Raw genomic sequence first — 18878 nt, 5'->3', positions numbered from 1 at the left:
GCTGAAGCAGTTAAACTAATTGAGGAAGGGTGTGCTCGTCACCATCCTTCCTTTTTGTGTATTCACATTCCTAAAGAAGCCAACATTGTGGCAGATAGGTTAGCTAAACATAGTTTTTGGATAGAGGAGGAGCTAGTAGTATTCTTTTCCTCTCCTAGTTTCCTTCATTTTTTGCTTTCCGCAAACCTTGTTGGTGTTGCTTAATTTTTATTTTCTTTGGGCGTTTAGCCCTTTCTTTTACCAAAAAAAAAATGATAATCATATTTAAGGACATTATTTAAAAGTCAAAAAATATTTTTAACTAATAAATACATTCATTTTCACTAAAAAAAATGAACGGATAACTCATAATAAATTAATTAAGGACATAAATTAAATTTATCAATTAATTAATTTAAATATAATCTTATTTTTTTTATAATCATAATCAAAATAAGATATATATAGAAATGGAGATAGTAGTTGTTATAAATTTATCTTTATGGTCATAATTTGGTATTGTTAGATGAAAATTGGATAATTTAAAATTTATATGCATATTTTAAATATAGTCGATGCGTGTAATTTTTTCTACATAAATTAAATAAAACATTTAGTTTAGTTATTATATATATATATATATATATATATATATATATATATATATATATATTAACTTTAACTATATAAAATTCATTGAGATTTTTACTGACATATAAAACTAATGACTTCATGATTTCTGTCTTTGTAAACATAATTTTTAATACATTTTAAATTAGATATTTAAAGAAATATATAATTATAAATATCTTGTTTTATAAATTTAATATTATGTATTATTGAAAAAAAATTAAGTTCATTGTTGACTTTAATAAATTTGAATCCTGAATAATAAAAATTAAAATAGTATGAATAAGATTTTAAGTTGAAAGTCTATTGTTATTATTGTAATTATTATGAATAAAAAAATTATACATAACTATGTCTAATACAACTTGTAAGGTAGTCATTAGATTAATTTTTCTAAAATTAAAAAGATATTCTAACTTTTTTAATAAATGTTTTTTTAAGAAGCATGTAGATGTTCAAATGATAGCTTAAAATATTATGTACATATCCGATTTTCCCAATATTATAACTCATTTTTGTAAACTGAAATAGGTTGTTTTTTTTGTTTTTTGTAAATTATGAAACAAGTGTTTATAATACTGATATTTCAAAATTTGTATTTTTAATTCCTATAATTTTAAAAAGTACTGTTTTAATCTTTTAAATTCAAAATTAATTTTTGTAGTGTCTGTGATTTTTTTAAAAAAATATTATTTTAATATTTTAAGATCACTAATATCAAAATATATTTAGAGGAGTGAAAATAATATTTCTAACTTAAAATTAAAAAATAAATTTTAAATTTGATAGATTAAAATAGCATTTTTTTTAATATTTTGAAATTTAAAAGAAAAAATTTTAAATTAGGAATTAAAAACATATATACACTAAATTTAGTGAACTAAAATATAATTAAATATTTTTTGTAATAACCTGTTTTTATTTTAAAAAATAAAATAAAATTACTAAAATATAAGACTTCACACAAAATATTAAAATAAGTCAAAATTTAGTATAAAGATACACAATCCATAAAATTACTTAAAAAAAATAAATATTTTTATGAAAAAATATTATATACAAGGAAACATGGAAGTTTTAAAATTTGGATTGAATTTAATAATGATAATTGGAGTGCCTAAGGGGGGTGCAAGAAGAAATTAGTGGAAACAGCGTGTGGGCCGGCGTATGCGTATATTAGCAAAACTAAAAAGCATAGCTTAGCTGTTATTGTAGTTTCCAATTGGAGTTTCCTTGGCAGCAAAGCCAGCAAGCAGTGGGCATTATTATCGTTTTGTATCCATTTGCCAGTGAAGCATTCTCGATCTTCCCTTCTCGTTAGGGTTTACGCTTCCTCAATCCTCAATCCTCAATCCTCAATGGGGGTTCTCGTTCCGCTCTTCTTCTACGTCGCCGCATTCTTCTGCACCATTGCAGCTATCGCTTTGGCCGTTCTTCACATCTACAGGCACCTTCTCAATTACACTGAGCCCACCTACCAGCGCTTCATCGTTCGGATTATTTTCATGGTCCCGGTCAGTCACTTTTTCATTTCACCGCTTTCACTAGGGTTTTTACTAATTCCACTTTATTACCTGTCATAAATCCAATTGCTTTACTTCAGACCACTTTTCAACTTCTCCACTTTCATCATCTTAATCTTAAAAAGTGGAAATTTAGCTATTCGTTCCGTGCCAACTCTATTTACTGTGTGTTTCGGTGAGAGTGTGAGACTTAGACCTGTTAAATGTTGTTGCAAACTTATGATGAATTTGTAAATTTGATTTTGGTTAAACTCGAGTTTCAAACATGAAGTGAGGTGATCTATGTTTGGAAAGTTTTGTCTCTAAAGCAAGTCTGTAGTGAAATGTTATCTTCCTTGGCAAGTGTACCAAATCGTAGAAGTAGTTCAATGAAAGTGTGAGTATCGTCTCCCAAGGAACTTGCGCAACACTTTGCAATTTCACTTGTTATACTAACTAAGCTACCGAAAAACAATAAGAGTTTGATTTGCTGCCGTAAATAATGTAAACAAGCAATAACAATTCTTTTTGGTATTTTGGTAAACACTTAGGAGTGCAAAACTTGATTCTAATGCAATATTAATAAATTGTTGGGGTTTGACTTCACTAAACCTTCATCTCATGTTTATCACTAAGTTCACAATAGTTATTATTCAGAATTTATCAATCACTCTCAAAAGTAACCAACCCTAATCTCTTACAAGTTGGCATCTAAGTTGCTAACTTAAATTATCAATCTCTTGCATAGTTTAACCAAGAAACCAGCTTAAAACCCAGAGCTTAAGAAAGACCAATGACATTTACTCTATCTCTAGCAATAAGCATCATTAGCTGCTCTATTTCAAGTCAAAGGTTTAAAATCATTTCTCAATCTCTTAAAAACCTCAAGTTCAAGTTAAGGGTGATCAAGCCATAACAAGCATTATGCACAGAAAAAGAGCAATAAAACTGAATAACAACTAATATTGATCACTTAGAGTTTATACATGAGAATGAGTTTAGTTACATCAAACCCCAACAAGGGTGAGATTAGCTAAACATAGACATGTAGAACTCTACAAATGATGAAGAAAGGAAGAAGCTTGATCTTGAAGGTTCCAGAGCTCTCCAGCCGCCACACAAACTCCAAGAATGATTCTCCTTTCTTCTTTTCTCGAAAATCTCACTTTTAGGTCATAAAAACTTTTGTCTTATGTGAATAATGAGATGTCAGCACAATCCACGCTAAGCGTGAGATGTCACACTAAGCTTGAGGATGGGTTTGGAGTGAAATGAGGTTCTGGGACTCCCACGCTCAGCCCCAATTCCACGCTCAGCCTGGGGACTTAACCAAAAATTCCTTCAACTTAAGATTCACCACTTTGTGCTTGACTTCCTTCCTTCTTTCCTAGCTTTCTCCTAAACTACAAAACAACAACCAAATACTTGTAAGTTACCTAAAAACATGATTCAAAGACAAAATGTGATCACCTAACAATTTAGATATGTTTTGAGTTAAAACCAAGGTCTAAAGCAAGGAAAATTGATATAAGTGTTTCAAACTAGGCCATAAACTTAATGAAATCATAACACTTATCATGAAACAGTAATAAATTCGCACCCCTACTCAAAAACTTTTTTTTTTTTTTTTTGCTTCCAATCAAGCTTGATTCTAGGAGATAACAATCAAACATGATTATTTTTTTTGTGCAATCCCATTTCTCAATTCCAAAAGCAAGTTTAGGGAGCATGGACACTCCTCCCGACATGTTGTTACTGCCTGTATTTGATATGTGTGAAGTCTGAGTTCTCCTGTTTCTTGTCAATTGCAGTTACCAGCGCATGTCTAGTTTGTGTGTTTCTTGATTTTTTTTTTCTGGTTTGATTCTTTATTTTCTTCTTCATTTTCGTATCCTGTTCTCTTGAAATTCCACTGGGAATATCTCCATTTTGAGTTCTGTATCATTTCTTTTTATGATTCATTTTAAACAGTTATAAATTTAATTTTCTTTTACAGGTTTATGCACTAATGTCATTCTTGTCCCTTGTATTACCTGAGAGTTCAATCTATTTTAATTCTATCCGGGAAGTGTAAGTTCTTCTGTCTTTTCTCTATTTACTATTTTATTTTGGTTGCTTCTGGTGTTTAGTCTTGAGTTATTTTTTTTGTTCATTCCTGTTCGTTTCATGGCTCACACGTTGTTTGTGATTTGGGTGATTAATCTTTACCAGTGATACATGAATTATATGTTGTTTTTCTACATAAATCATGACTTATGAAGACCCAAGCATTTTTTGTCTTTCTATTCAGAAACTCCTTTGAAGTTGCAATATTGAACTAACCACTCTAGTACCTTACTCTAGACAGGGTCCAACTTCCTTAGATAGAAAAATGTGTAATTCTCCAAATAGATTAATTCTTCATATCTGAAAACATGTCAATATTGGGATACTCATTTTTACCTTGTTATTCAATAACTTCCGAACAATGTTTAAGAAAAGTAATCCTCTTCCATTGTCAATGTGATTGAGGTGGTGTAGGTGATTGCTGTTGCAGCAATGCTTACAAATGCTGTGTGAAGACAATGCTCCCTTTTCCTGATTAGTGTGATTTTATTATCTTGTACCTTCTTTAGTGTATCTGCTACACTTAGTTTTGGAATTTAAGTTCACCCTGCAAATTGTTGGTGTTTGTTCTAAAATTATAATGAACCTTTTCTGATCTATGTTTCTTAATTTATTTCTCTTGCTACTGTTACAGCTATGAAGCTTGGGTCATTTATAATTTCCTGTCACTGTGTCTGGCGTGGGTTGGTGGTCCTGGAGCAGTTGTAATAAGTGTGAGTGGTCGAGTTCTGAAGCCATCATTGTGTCTGATGACCTGTTGCTTTCCTCCTATACCGCTGGATGGGTGGGTTTGTATCTGATTCATATTTTTGGATTAAAATGTTTTATTCCTGAAAATGTTTAGATACTCCTTGAAAACTCTCCCTTGAATTTTCTTTGGGGATATTTTTGAATTACATATTTTTTTGTAACTTTTTATGTGCTAGACCGCTAGAATGATGCATTTACCATACAATATGGAGATTTGTTTCTATGGACTATTGGAAAACAAACTAGACATCTAGAGAAGCTACAAAGTTTGATAGAAACTTCTAACATGGTCACATGATTATATCATAATTCCCGGTCATTGCTCACTTCTAAAACTTCCATTGCAGGCGTTTCATACGTAAATGCAAGCAAGGATGTCTGCAGTTTGTGATTTTGAAGCCCATTTTAGTTGTTGTTACCCTTATACTTTATGCAAAGGGAAAGTATAAAGATGGAAATTTCAGTCCAAAGCAGTCATACTTGTATCTTACGATCATTTATACAATCTCATATACGATGGCTCTCTATGTTCTTGCTTTGTTTTATGTGGCATGCAAGGATTTACTTCAGCCATTCAATCCAGTTCCAAAGTTTATTATAATAAAATCTGTCGTGTTCCTGACCTATTGGCAGGTAATCTTTATACCTCTATCGTTTTTATGTTCTATTATTTTCCCTTATTTTCAACTATATTTTGTCGCTGCCTTGCTAGTTGTATGGTAATGTAGGAAAACAGAAAAAAGAAAGAAAAAAAAAGGTGATATTTTTTGGGTACAATAAGAGTGGCAATTATATTTCTGTTTTCTTGTGACCATTAGAAAGGATGCGAGTGTTATGTAAAATGAGGATGTCTTATTTGATATTTAGAGGAGCTGTCATTTGTTTGGAGCAAAATTTTTTTTAGCTTCCATCTCTCTTTAAAAGAAGGAAAATAGGACTTTTTCACCTTAAATCCTGGGATATAAAATCATATATCCTTATTAAACAGACATTAGATATACCCTGGATTTATGACATCTTTGCTGATATATATACTAGAAGTAGGAATTGGTGTATTAGTTTTCCTCTCAGACACCGACATAATTTAAATTTTAGGAATGGATTTGTTTGTGAAAGTCATCAGTTGTTGTCTTCGTTTCTCAGGTTTTTCTAGTTTGCTTAATGATATAAACTTATTTAAGGCCACTGCTAATGGCATACTAATTAGAAAAATAAAAAAAGAGAAATGACAATCGTGTATGCACACATTATGACATTAGTTTAATAGATTTTCCAATTTTGTTTATAACTTCATCTTATTATTTTTGTTGAATATACAAGCTTGCTATGTTACGGGATCATTTAGAATTTGTAGATGACTATGCAATAGTTTGGTGTTGCTTGATTCTACTCATCTACTGTTTTATGCTTTTCACTTTTGAGGTTTGAAACAGGGTGACCTTTTTTTATATTCATTTTAGGGTGTGTTATTCTTCCTTGCTGCAAAGTCGGGATTCATTAAGGATGCTGATGAAGCTGCCCTACTTCAAAATTTTATCATTTGTGTTGAGATGCTTGTTGCTGCTGTAGGCCACTTTTATGCATTTCCATACAAAGAATATGCCGGTGCTAATATAGGTGGATCCCGTGGTTTGACAGCTAGCCTAGGGCATGCTTTGAAGTTAAATGATTTTTACCATGATACAGTCCACCAGGTGAATTTCACTTTGTATTTTCTATCTGTAGTTTATGGATATTGTTAACATATGGCATTGCACCAGGCTTAATGCCTGGCTTTGCAACTGCTATGCTGCAATGCGTTTCTGGTTCCCTGTGCTCTTGTTGAAATTTCTGACTCTCCTTTGCTTTTTATTTTCTCTGCTGATAATCTGATACCTCTTAAACTCGTGGCAGTTTGCACCAACATATCATGAATATGTTCTCTACAATCACAGCGAAGGTGAGGAAGGAGCAAGGAAGTACAGGTCACGAACTTTTGTTCCAATGGGCCCAGAGATGGATTCTGTGAGAAAAAATAAGCATATGGTTGGAAACAAGTTAGATGACATACAGCTCTCAAGTTTGTCTTCTTCTTCTAACAGTAGCACTCCCTCAAATTCTGGTTCCACACCTGATGCTCCTGATGCTTCAAATTCTGATGCAATGAAATCTTCCTTGCTCGTGGAGATGTCTGATTCTGGTTCTTTACCATATGACTTGACCCTCATCGACTTGGATGTATCCAGTTACCCTGAAGAAGTTCCTGCGGCTGACAAAGCTGGTGCAAGGTGACCATGAGGAATATTTGGAGCTAGATTCAGTGGGAAATATGTTGCCTCTAGAGATTAGATGGGCATCCAACATATTTTCTGTGCTTGGAAAGAACTATGATTGTGGTTTCTTAAATCCTGGGAAAGGAATTAAGCAGATCTTGAGCGACCATACATTTGTGTAAACTACCTTAAAAGTCTAGGCAGCCTCCAAAGCAAAACAGTTCTTGATATGGGTCTCTGCCTTCATACTGTAATTGTCACTAATGGTTGCGTGTCCTGTGTGTAAACTGTAGATATAGAACTTGTTGACATGCCTCGAAGTTAAAACATGAAAGATACCAAAAGAATTGATTTAGAATTATTTGATTCTTTTCTACCATGCACCATGAAGATACTGGTTCTTGTTGGTTTTAATGCTTATTATAATTCCGTTGTCATATTTATGCCTTTTTGGGAATCTCGTTATGTTTATTGTGTTTGAAACTACAGATATTATTGATGATGAGGGTCTTCACAATGACAATCAGTACCATTTCCAGGTCGAAAATTCAATGCATTTTATTTCTTACAATGTTGAAGCTTCCTCCTAACCATCCTTGCCTACCCTACGTCAAGTTATTTGTATTTCGCAATTAAACTCCTGTAGCCAGGCTTTTACTGTATATTTTAATAAATTATACTCCTGGAAAATTGCTTTAAATACTAAACTCTGCTCAGTAGTGCCACTTGTTTGCCATCCTGGGTAACCAGGTCTAGACCTCTAATTTGTCTTTTTTTTTATTTATATATATTTTTAACTTAAAGTAGTTGATGAATTTGAATAATGATAGGATTGAAGGACATGAAAATGCCTTGATGTACGAACTTCAATTGAGATTAGTTTGACACTAATATGCCTGATATTTTTTAGGCCTCAATTTTACTACCCTAATTTGACCTGTTTGGTTTGTCAAGTTAGGCTAAATTGACTTGGTGTTTTTTTTAGGCTTAAACATAAATAATGACTTCTTGTCTTATTAAATTCAAAACACTATTTTTCTTCATTCAACTGATCTCTTCGAGTTATAATACTAATGTTTGAATGTTTTTAATTTTATTTTTATAAAATGACTAAATTTTTATTTTAGTTTTTATAAGCTTTTATTTTTATTTTTTCAAATTTAGAATTATTTTTTTAGTATCTGTAAAATAAACAAATTTTTGTTTTAGTTTACGTAAAATATTTTTCTTTAATTTTTATCTAAATACTATTTTTATCCTTTGTGTTTATTTCAAGTTAGGTAAATATTTGTTTTAAAGATTTATAAAATATTTTTAAAGTGTCATATATTAACAAAATATCACAAATAGTTTTGAGTGCTATCAAAGATGCTCCGAAAAACACATAATTAACTATAATCACATAAAAGTAAAGATTAAAAAAGTAAATTTAAATTTTAGAGAGATAAAAATATTTTTTCTTTATGAAAATCAAAATTAAAATATGGTCAGTTTTAGGCCTGAGCAGAAATTTCGGCCCGCCCGAATTCGAAGTGCCGGCAGGTAAGTTTCTTAGTGCGGCCGGTTTATTGCGGTTTTTTTGGGTTTTCGGGTTGGTAAAGTCGGTTTGTTATGGGTTTTGGTGGTCGGGTTCAGATTAAAAATTTGAACCCGTAAATATCCATACCTGCGGTTTTTTTGGGTTTTCGGGTTGGTAAAGTCGGTTTGTTATGGGTTTTGGTGGTCGGGTTCAGATTAAAAATTTGAACCCGTAAATATCCATACCGGACCGACCCAAAACACTTAAAAGGTGTGATATTTATTCTTTTAAAGGTATCAGATCGCGAGATGAGAGAAAACCTAAACCCTAAGCGCTGCTGCTCGCAAAACCTTCTCTTGTGCGTGGGAAGATTCCTGATCAGCTGGAAAATTGTTTGTCTTACCTCGTTGTGAGTATGACTGATAGCCAGCTTGTTCCTTTTACATCTGTACCCCCTCTCCCTTGCTTCCACCAAACTTTTTATGAGCCTGTATCTTGTTTGTGTTTTAGAAATTTGTCTTATAATAATCTCTCTGGAGTAGAGCTGTCAAAACGGGTAACCCGGCCCGGCCCGGCTCACTACGGGTTGAGCATTTGGTGGGCTAACCCAACCTGGCTCATTTATTAGTGAGCTCAAAAAAATTAAACCCAGCCCGGCCCACCACGGGTTGGTGGGTTAAACGGGTTGGCTCACCTATTTTAAAAAAAAATGTAAAACCCTAAACGAAAAAAAAAACCAAATTGACAAACTGCTAGCGATGGGCTCACGATGCGTGCGGCAGCTCGCGATGCGCACGGTGGCTTGCGGTGGCTCGCGGCGGCTCACGATGCGTGCGGTGGCTCACGGTGCTCGGTGAGCACGGTGCCTTGCTGTGCGGTGCAGTGCAGTGCAGTGGCAGCTATGCAGTGCGGTGTGGTGGCTGGTGCGGTGTGGTGGCTGGTGTGGTGGCTGGTGCGGGGTGGTGGCAGCTATGGTAGCTGGTGCGGTGTGGTGGCAGCTATGGTGGCTGGTGCGGTGTGGTGGCAGTTATGGTGGCTGATGCGGTTTGGTGGCAGCAACTATGGTGGCTGTGCGTTGCGGAAGGGTGTGTGTGAGAGTGCAGGCTGTGCAGCTATAGATTTTTGAAGTTTAAATTAAAAAAATGAAACCCTAATGGGCTGCAGCCCAATAAGTATAGAGTTTTTTTTTTTTTTTTTTTTTTTACGGGTTGGTGGGTTAGCCCGGTTCACCACGGGTTCAACTCGGGTGAGCCGGGTTCAAAATTGGCCCGTACTAAAATTTTCAAATTTTTTTTAGCCCAACCCGGCTCGAACCCGTGGTGGGCCGGGTTGGCTCACCGGGCTGAGCCCATTTTGACAGCTCTACTCTGGAGTTATTCCTTCTGTGAAGCACTTCTCCTCACGGTTTTCAGCTGATAGGTATAGCTCGGAATCTTGCTGGTTTCCTTTTCTTTATTCTCCTGCGTATCATTGACACTGTGTGACCCAATATGGCCCAACCCGATTAACCCATCCAATTAATCCGAGACCCGAAAACCCGAACCCGACAAACCCGAAACACTGTTCACGGTCGAAAATGGACCATTTTTTTTTTGGATCGATTTGGATTGGACTTAATATTTTCAACCCGAGTCCGTCCGAACCCGCCCCGTGCTCAGGCCTAGTCATTTTACATTTACTACAAGTATATTAAAGACTAAAATTAAACATCCATATATTGAATCCATTTAATTAAATTTAGAAAGAACTATCTTTAAACAAATACTTTTTAAAAAAAAATTCAAGAAATAGGTAGGAGTTATTTTTTAAAAAATATAGAAAATTAATTATTTTAAATTTGTTTGAACAAATATAAAAAAAAATTACTTATTAAAAAAAGTTATACTGTTAGATCCATTATAACCACAAATTATACCAAAAGACAATTCTGCACCATTTCTGAATGTGGTCGGCAGAAATTATTATCGTTACTATCAGATATGGAGAGTTGGGCAAAGCACATGGATTTTGCCAACAGATAATTTTATGAAAAGTGGTGATATATATACTTTTTTATTGCTAAAAAAAGTTTACAATAATTAAAATAAGGTTCGAACCCAGTGGTTGGAAAAATGTATGATATATACATACACTTAATTTATATATATATATATATATATATATATATATATATATATATATATAATCTATCAGCCTAAAATAAGACATTTTTTCTTTAAAATATTAAGATGTATTAAGGTTTTGATTTTTTTATAATATATTTTTCAATTTAAAGTTCGAATTCTTAAACAAATGCTCAAGGGATATGATATGATTATGTATTAACTACATGCATCACACATTAATTATCTAGGCATCTCAATATAGTATTTACTAATACTTATTATTTCCTATTACTGCTATTTTATTATTCAGTAATGTTTAACTTTTAAGAAATGAGGTTGACAAATTTTTAGTGGGTTTTCCTCCCAACCAGTGTATTATTTAAGAAATCCGAATTTGGTGTCATTTCAATTCCAACATTACATAATAATTTTTGATATTTTAAAAATTAAAAACATAAATTTTAAATTTTAAAAACCAAGAAAGTATATCCTTCATACTTAGAGGATTAAAAACATAATATACTTCATACTTAGAGGATTAAAAACATAATATAGTCTTAATTTATTTTTTTTATCATATCATATTATGGATTTTATATTTTACACTCATCGTGTGTTTGGGAGCAGAATCCATATGATGGATACAGAATTTAGAAATACGGGCAGGGTAAGCAACTCTCCTAACAGTTATGTTAGCTACTACTTTCTCTCTTGTTAAAATAGAGTTTGGCCCCTTCCATACTTCTATAAAAATCTCTTGTGCTGGTTCCATCAACTTCATCTGTTTTCTTTGCCTTGAACAAGCAAGAGAGAGAAATGGAAGCATCATGGAGCACAAGTGCATGCATAGTGATACTTGCTCGTACTCTAACATGTGCATGGAGGGTGCTGAATTGGCTATGGCTTAGGCCAAAGAGGCTAGAGAGGCTCCTAAGAGATCAAGGCCTTGAAGGAAATCCCTACAAGATTTTGGTTGGGGATTTAAAGGACATTCAGGAGATGCCAAAGGAAGTAATTAACATCCAAACCCATGAATCTTTCCAATCATATAGTGCCGCGTGTGTTTCCACATCTTCAACACATTCTCAACAAACATGGTATTTTATGTCTATGCTTCCTGCTTCTTATTTTAAAATGTCATCATCTATTTGCCTCTTCACTTTTTCTCTTTCCCATCAGGTAATTATCAGCATCATCTATTTGTTCTTTTTGCATAGGGAATCACTTATTTTAAGAAAAATTCTTACCAAAACTATCTCATTCAATAATTTATTTATGTTGTACATTCTTAATATATATAGTAAAACTGTAAATTTATAAAAAAATTTGAAAATTATATAATATTTTATTATATAAATTTAAATTAACATATAAAATATTTTTATGATTATTATTCGTCAATTTAAATTAATAAAATAAAATAAGTATAGTAAGTCAATTTAAATTAAAACATAAAATATTTTTATACATATAAAATAAGTATAGTAAGTCTTATCTTTTATTCATGTTTTCATTTTCTTTTCTTTTCATCTTTAAATTTAAGTTTTGTTACATAGCACGTTGTTGATGGTATGTGTTCCTGTGTTAGAATACACACTTCAATTATCCTTGTTGTAATGGGTCTGGTCTTGGGTCTAGGTCTTCTCGTCCTGCTCCGAGTAGTCCAAAGAGAAGGGAGGTGTCTGCAAAGACTCTCCAACGCTCAAGTAAGTGCTAAACGTAATAAATGCGGTAGTTGAAAGTTAGTTACATACCTCATTGGGGTCTTATTTATAGTGGTTCTTATTGGGCCGTGATTAAGGATTGGGCCCCGGGAGATTAGGGGGTTAATCCGGTGCATTATGTAAATTAACCTCTCTGTAATCACCCTGGCGTAAGTACAAGGCTTGGCCGAGCACACCGACACGCTCTGTTCAGATTGTGAGTGGTCGGTGGGCTCGGGTATTCGGGTCTTCGGCCTAGTCGGCCATGAACTTGGGTATTCGGGTTTTCGGCCTAGTCGGCTATGGACTCGGGTATTCGGCCTAGCCAGTTACCATACGGTATACAACCCCCGCAGTGTCGAGGATGTTAAAGACGAAGACGGTCTAAATGCATAGGGTTGTGGTTCTCGGCGTGGAAGAATAGAGGTTGATTTCGACCGCTATTGATAATGTGCGTGTTCCCGGTGTAGCTGGTTTTCAATGACCTCGATAGTTGTACCGGGACGTTGCATTTATGGTCGTCAACTATCATGTATTACCGACTACTTTAGCCGAAAACGCGATCCTCATTCCAGAGTGACGATAGTGGCCGAGCTCTAAAGTTAAAGGCCGGGTCGGTAAGGCTGGTCTCTAATGGTATGCCGAGACCTCAGACTGATGGAGCCTATGCCGAGACTTCAGACTGATGGAGCCTATGCCGAGACTTTATACATATAAATTAAAACATAAAATATTTTTATACATATAAAATAAGTATAGCAAGTCTTATCTTTTATTCATGTTTTCATTTTCTTTTCTTTTCATCTTTAAATTTAAGTTTTGTTACATAGCACGTTGTTGATGGTATGTGTAAGCAAGAATTCTTTTTTTTGGTTTGGACCAAAAGCAAGAGTGATTAATCAAAGATGTACTTAACAAGATCAATGATTTCCCAAAGCCTGACACGAATCCGTATGTCAAGTTACTAGCTACTGGTCTTTTAAACCAGTCTAAGTGACCCACCATATTATTGTATTGATGAAAGAGGCTTCAATATGACAATTCCTCTCTCAAATCTAAAGTTATTATGTTTTCATAGTGTATGCTTTGTTGTCAAAAAGAAAACTTGATGATAATATTTGACTCGATATAATAGTTTTATTTTATTTTTACTAGTGTCTATGTTTAATTAGTATGTTTTTGTATCAATGCATTACCATATATATTATTTATGAAGTTAACTATTCAAAATACTACATCATGAGTATTTAAAAATTATAATACAAATACTAATAGTCTTTCTACAATAAAATTATACCACAACACAAGATTTATGATATCCAAAAGTATTTATGATATCCAAAAGTAAATATATAATGAAATCACATAAAAGTTTCAACTATATATGATCCAAATGATGGAAAATATTTTTTGTCCAAGTTTTTTTTTATCGTGCCTAATTCTCTCAACTAGTTCCCACAAATAAAGTGTTAATGTCCTAACTCCAACAAGGTACCAAAAAATCCTCTATGGATGTTATTATGAGTAAACTTTATTTATGATGCCAACTTTTAAAACAAAAAGGTGTTGACGAATACCAAACAGTTGCTTTCATATTACACGTACCTTATCCGTAATTCATTGTTGGTTTCTTCATCTTATACTATCAAACTGTTGAAATCTAAATTAAATAACAAAACTTCAACTGATGAACCCCAATTTTTTTTTAAAAAAAAAAATCAACGGAGAAAAATGATGTTTAGTTTCTAAATTAGAAGGTGCAGAATGCAGATCCACGAACAAATGTTTAAAGTTGCAGTGTTAACGTAGAAAGAGGCCAAATATGAGAGAGTTGGTTGCACCTATCCACGTAGTCTCCTGTGTTGATTGGTAAGAACTCAAGGGAAACCAACTCAAATTCGCTTATCTAACTTTTTGAACAATTAAGCACAAACACTGTTATATTGCTACGTCAACCGCGTTGCGTATCATGCATGCATGCTGATTCATTTTACTTCTGTTTTCTCATTAATTTTTCCAACTCGAAAAGCCAGTTATTATTTCTGTGATAACGCACGTAGACATCATCATCTTGTGAAAGCCGTTTTATTATATAGGAAATTAATTTGTTAGATACTGTGTATCGCTGTTGTCACTTGTGTGCAAAGATTAGTAGCCTTCCTTCCATGTATCGTTACACGATACGCTTTTGACCGTCACCAACATTACCAAATAAATACTTTTACATTTACAATCGTCTCTATTTAATAAAAAAAAAGTACAAATTAAATAATATTTTTTGTTATTTAGAAAGCATCCAAATTGAACCATGATGTTCTCTCATTGGACAAACATATATAGGATAAGGGTGGGTCTGATTTAAGGCAAGCATGTAGAGCACGAGAAATGGATGTTACCATGTGATTGTCTTAACTAGGAATTATGAAATAAATAAATAAATAAAAAATTGGTGAAAGCACAAAAGGCACGTGAGCATCCATCTAAAAGAACAGGATCGAAGAACCTATGGAACGATCCACGTGTTAAAGTGCATACTCTTTTACAAGAAGAAAGGGTATAAAGTAAGTTTAATTTGTCTTTAGCTATTGCGGCGGCGCGCAAGTTAACTGGCGTAGGAAGCAACGATAAGGTGCGTAGAATCTCCACAGTTTCTTTTCTATTGTCACCTCTCACACGAAACCGTAACCATTGTTTTCTTTTGCTATTTAATGGCGCTAAATTGTAGAATTGTTTTGTTGTATCTCTGTTTTAACATTTCAGAGCAACTTCATGACACTGATTCGTAACAAGGAGAAGGGTAGCCTTACCCTGAACCTGAACCCATTATTTAGGAGTGAGTCTTTCGGGTATTACTACCCTCATGAGGTTGAGCACAGCCACAGCTACACTATGATGGAGAAGAGGCAGCTTTTTTTGAGAAGCTATCAGTTCTGTCGAAAGAAGAGTCTGAAAGAGAGAGTGAAAGGGTCTTTGGTTCGTGTCAAGAAGGTTCTCTGTTTAAGGCTGCGATCTGCTAAGAGGCTTCCAAGGGTCCTGTTTTCCAGAATCAGAATCAAATGCGGTTTCTATTACCGCAAGAGAAGGTTTTCACGCCTTCTCAATGCTCACACTCACACCCGCAAATTCCACTCTTCCTCTTGTTTCTGCTATACCAGTACCACTTCTCATCACTCCTAACAATTCAGCAAATTTATCTCTTTTTATTTCATAATTCAACAATTCTACTTACTAGTTACAAACACATTGGAAATTGAAAATTGGAACTGGGAAAATATATACTATACAGTATATATAAATTGTTATTCCTTGCAAGTTTATAATTTAAGTTCACTAACTAGTATGGACTACCAAAGAACCAAAAATTAATTCATGCATTGTAATTTGTATGTTTTTGGTTTAATTTGAGTAACATGTTGCGTATTTGGCATTAAATGGTGAGAACTCAGAAGCAAGGTCCGTGCTTTTCTTTTTCAGTATGGGTCATGATTTTAATTAAATTAGTTGCCAATGTCAGAATTCAACACTCACGGGCAACTCTCTGCTTCGTTTGGTGGTTGCTACTGTCCCTAGTTTATTCACTGTCCACGATTAAAAGGTAGTTCAGCAAATAAAGATCCATTTTCAGACGTACATGGGCTAATAAATTTCCAACGACCTGATTTTGTTATAGAATAATAATAACACGACCTATCTAAATTATTTGTTAGACCTGTTTTTTTAAATATTTAAATTATTATTTGATACGTGAAAAGGATCATTTTAAGAATAGTGCATTTGTGTCGTAATTCTTGTACCTTTGCAAATGTTAATACTGACTCCTCTAGTCCTCGAAATGAATTTTAGGTACGTGAATATGATTGGTCAATTGTTTATAAGGCTCCATTCTAAATCCTTACTTCATAATTCATAATTAGGAATTAATAAATTATTTTCTACAGTTCATGAACTCAGCAGCAAGTTGACAATATAGTAGCAAATACAATGAAACCGATAGATGTGAAGCATGCATTGCTTATACTATAAGAAAAGCACTGCTTGTGAGAGAATTGGATCAAAAGAAAAAAAGCAACCACAATCACACAATGGTCGTTTATACTAGTAATAACTTGTGATTTTCTTATGTGTGCTAATTTATGACTATGTTATGAGGTGGGTTTTACTGTTTAAATTAATGTCAAGAAATGTCAACGGCTTTGGCATATTAATTAAGTTGCCAACGGTAACATACATTACATACCACGCGAACGGAACATGCAATTTATTTCAGAGATTCGAGCTGATGCTGAAGGTCATTTAATAAATAGTCTTTAACGGGTAAAATGCCACTGTCACACTAATATAAAATAACGTGCAAGCAATTGCAAATAAGCAAAACATTAATGTAGCAAAAACTTGCTTGATTTCGCTGCTGCGAGCTACTATGGATATATATACTTTTCCAGAATTTATGGCGATTGTTTCTGAATTGTGTTGTGATGATAATTTATTACATATTTGGGAAGAAAAAATATTTTTTTTTCTCGGTCTTCTCAAAAGATTGAAAAGAAAAACTAATTATTTCTTCAAAAGAAAAATGAATTAAATATGAATTCATATTTTTTTAAAACTAAAACGTCAAGAATTTTCTAAAAAATTAAAAAGAATCATAAAATATTTTAATAAGTTATCGATTCTTAAAAATATCAAACTTTTTAATTTAAGTTGATATAACAATACTTTTATTAACTTGATAAAATCAAACATATTTTTATATAATTTTATTATAGTAATGAAATGTTTGCTTATAAAAAAAAGGTTGATAAACAAATGTGTTTGATTTTAATCTTTGAACGTTAATTACGTGGTTAAACTATAATTATTTTTTCATTAAATACAGATACTGAAATCAAATCAAATTTTGTACCGAATAATATCATTTTATCTTTACTACTCAAACAAAAAATACTTTAATGAGATAATAAATTTATTCAGTTTTGTGATTTTATAACTTGAACGATTTTAATTTTAATAAAAAAAAATTGATCATTAACAGCACTCATTGATGAATGACATCTAATCGATCGGGAACTAATTCATGTTGACAAATTTGAAAACGGTACGCCAGGTAATTAACAATCATATTACAGCTGTTTTAAAGATATTTCGCGGTGTTAGCAATAACTTATTATTGAGTTATAATCTCAGCACAGTTATTTTGTCACTTACTGTTGTCATGCAATCAACAACATTAATTTTTTTTAATAAGAGAAGAAAATAAGCATTAATAATGTAAAGTAATCTTATCTATTATCATTAATCACAAATTACTTATATAGTAAATTTATTGATTTTTATGTATTATTTTAAAAATTATATCAATAGTAATTTACGATTAATTCGTAGTGTAATTTTTTTTTATATACTGACACTGTGCATATATATTAAATCCTTGAAAAGTTAGAAAAGAAAAATAAGTGTTATATATGCTATGAGTATATTATGTACAAGCTTGTTAAATTGATTTGGGTTTTTGCTTTATCTCTAGGGAAGGGAGTTGTGTAGAAATTAACAGATATACATTAGGAATTAATTTTGTAATAATAAGATTATTTTAAAAATATATTAAAATATTATTTTGTATTTCAATATTGTAATAATAATAATTAAAATTATATTTTTAGTAATACATTAATAATTAATAATATTAATTTGACAAAAAAAAAATATTCCATCAATAATAATACCTTATTTTACTTACTAAAGTGTTTATTTACAGCCTTACTAAAGTGTTAAAAAATTAAAACAACACAATATTAATTTTACAAAAGAAGAATTTATTTAATGCAAAGCTATAGTATTAGGTGAAAATTATAAGTTACTATTTAATTTGTTTGATTATGTATAATATTAATTATTACATTGTTTATTTAATACTAGTAGTAAATATATATGTTCTCTTTTTCTAGTCAGTATATATAATTTAAGAGTTACTATACTATACTCCGTATATATGAAATACTTTGCATATGTGTTGAATAAATAAAGTGTTCTAATGGTTAGCATGGGTAATAAGTTCAAACCCAACCTTGAATTTCTTTTCTTCTTAATTTTCAAACTTTATTTTTGAGGATTACATCAACGTCACTTTAGCATGCGAGTGTCTCATATAATCTTGACAAACTACTTAAAAGAAATTCATTTTGCTCTACTTATTCATTTTTGCCAGCCACATCATTAGATGAAATTAACGTCACCTAATACCTTTAATTAGGAATTTGAGAGTCAATTAAGTTTTTAATTGTATTTAATTAATTTTAAAAGTACAGAAATTTGATTTGAGCAATTGAAACTAC

At 32.4% G+C, this 18878-nt stretch overlaps 2 protein-coding genes and 1 long non-coding RNA gene across 3 annotated transcripts; 2 read left to right on the top strand and 1 right to left on the bottom strand.

Annotated features, from left to right (window-relative positions):
• The first annotated feature begins 1813 nt into the window (after positions 1-1813).
• On the top strand, positions 1814-7580 carry LOC109797373 (uncharacterized). Its single transcript, XM_020357395.3, has 6 exons — positions 1814-2123; positions 4108-4181; positions 4852-5001; positions 5315-5600; positions 6428-6661; positions 6861-7580. The coding sequence occupies exons 1-6, from the start codon at positions 1968-1970 to the stop codon at positions 7236-7238; spliced, it is 1278 nt and encodes a 425-aa protein (XP_020212984.1). The 5' UTR covers positions 1814-1967; the 3' UTR covers positions 7239-7580.
• LOC145959159 (uncharacterized) lies at positions 3055-10540 on the bottom strand. Its single transcript, XR_014434910.1, has 2 exons — positions 9507-10540; positions 3055-3514 (listed from the first exon to the last, which is right to left on the bottom strand). It is a non-coding gene; the product is annotated as an uncharacterized LOC145959159 (long non-coding RNA).
• A 4267-nt stretch (positions 10541-14807) lies between these two features.
• LOC109795792 (uncharacterized) lies at positions 14808-15978 on the top strand. Its single transcript, XM_020355332.3, has 2 exons — positions 14808-15175; positions 15307-15978. The coding sequence occupies exon 2, from the start codon at positions 15316-15318 to the stop codon at positions 15721-15723; it is 408 nt and encodes a 135-aa protein (XP_020210921.1). The 5' UTR covers positions 14808-15175; positions 15307-15315; the 3' UTR covers positions 15724-15978.
• Positions 15979-18878: the final 2900 nt, after the last annotated feature.

This window comes from Cajanus cajan, chromosome 6, assembly GCF_000230855.2.
Source record: "Cajanus cajan strain Asha chromosome 6, NIPB_CcT2T_4, whole genome shotgun sequence".
In the NCBI taxonomy this organism is placed as follows: domain Eukaryota; kingdom Viridiplantae; phylum Streptophyta; class Magnoliopsida; order Fabales; family Fabaceae; genus Cajanus; species Cajanus cajan.
This window is presented reverse-complemented; position numbering and strand designations above follow the sequence as displayed.

Coding starts and splice junctions, on each gene's coding strand:
- LOC109797373 (XM_020357395.3), top strand. CDS start 1,968: ATGGGGGTTCTCGTTCCGCTCTTCTTCTACGTCGCCGCATTCTTCTGC. Junction 2,124..4,107: donor GGATTATTTTCATGGTCCCG/GTCAGTCACTTT, acceptor TTTCTTTTACAG/GTTTATGCACTAATGTCATT. Junction 5,601..6,427: donor TGTTCCTGACCTATTGGCAG/GTAATCTTTATA, acceptor TATTCATTTTAG/GGTGTGTTATTCTTCCTTGC.
- LOC109795792 (XM_020355332.3), top strand. CDS start 15,316: ATGACACTGATTCGTAACAAGGAGAAGGGTAGCCTTACCCTGAACCTG.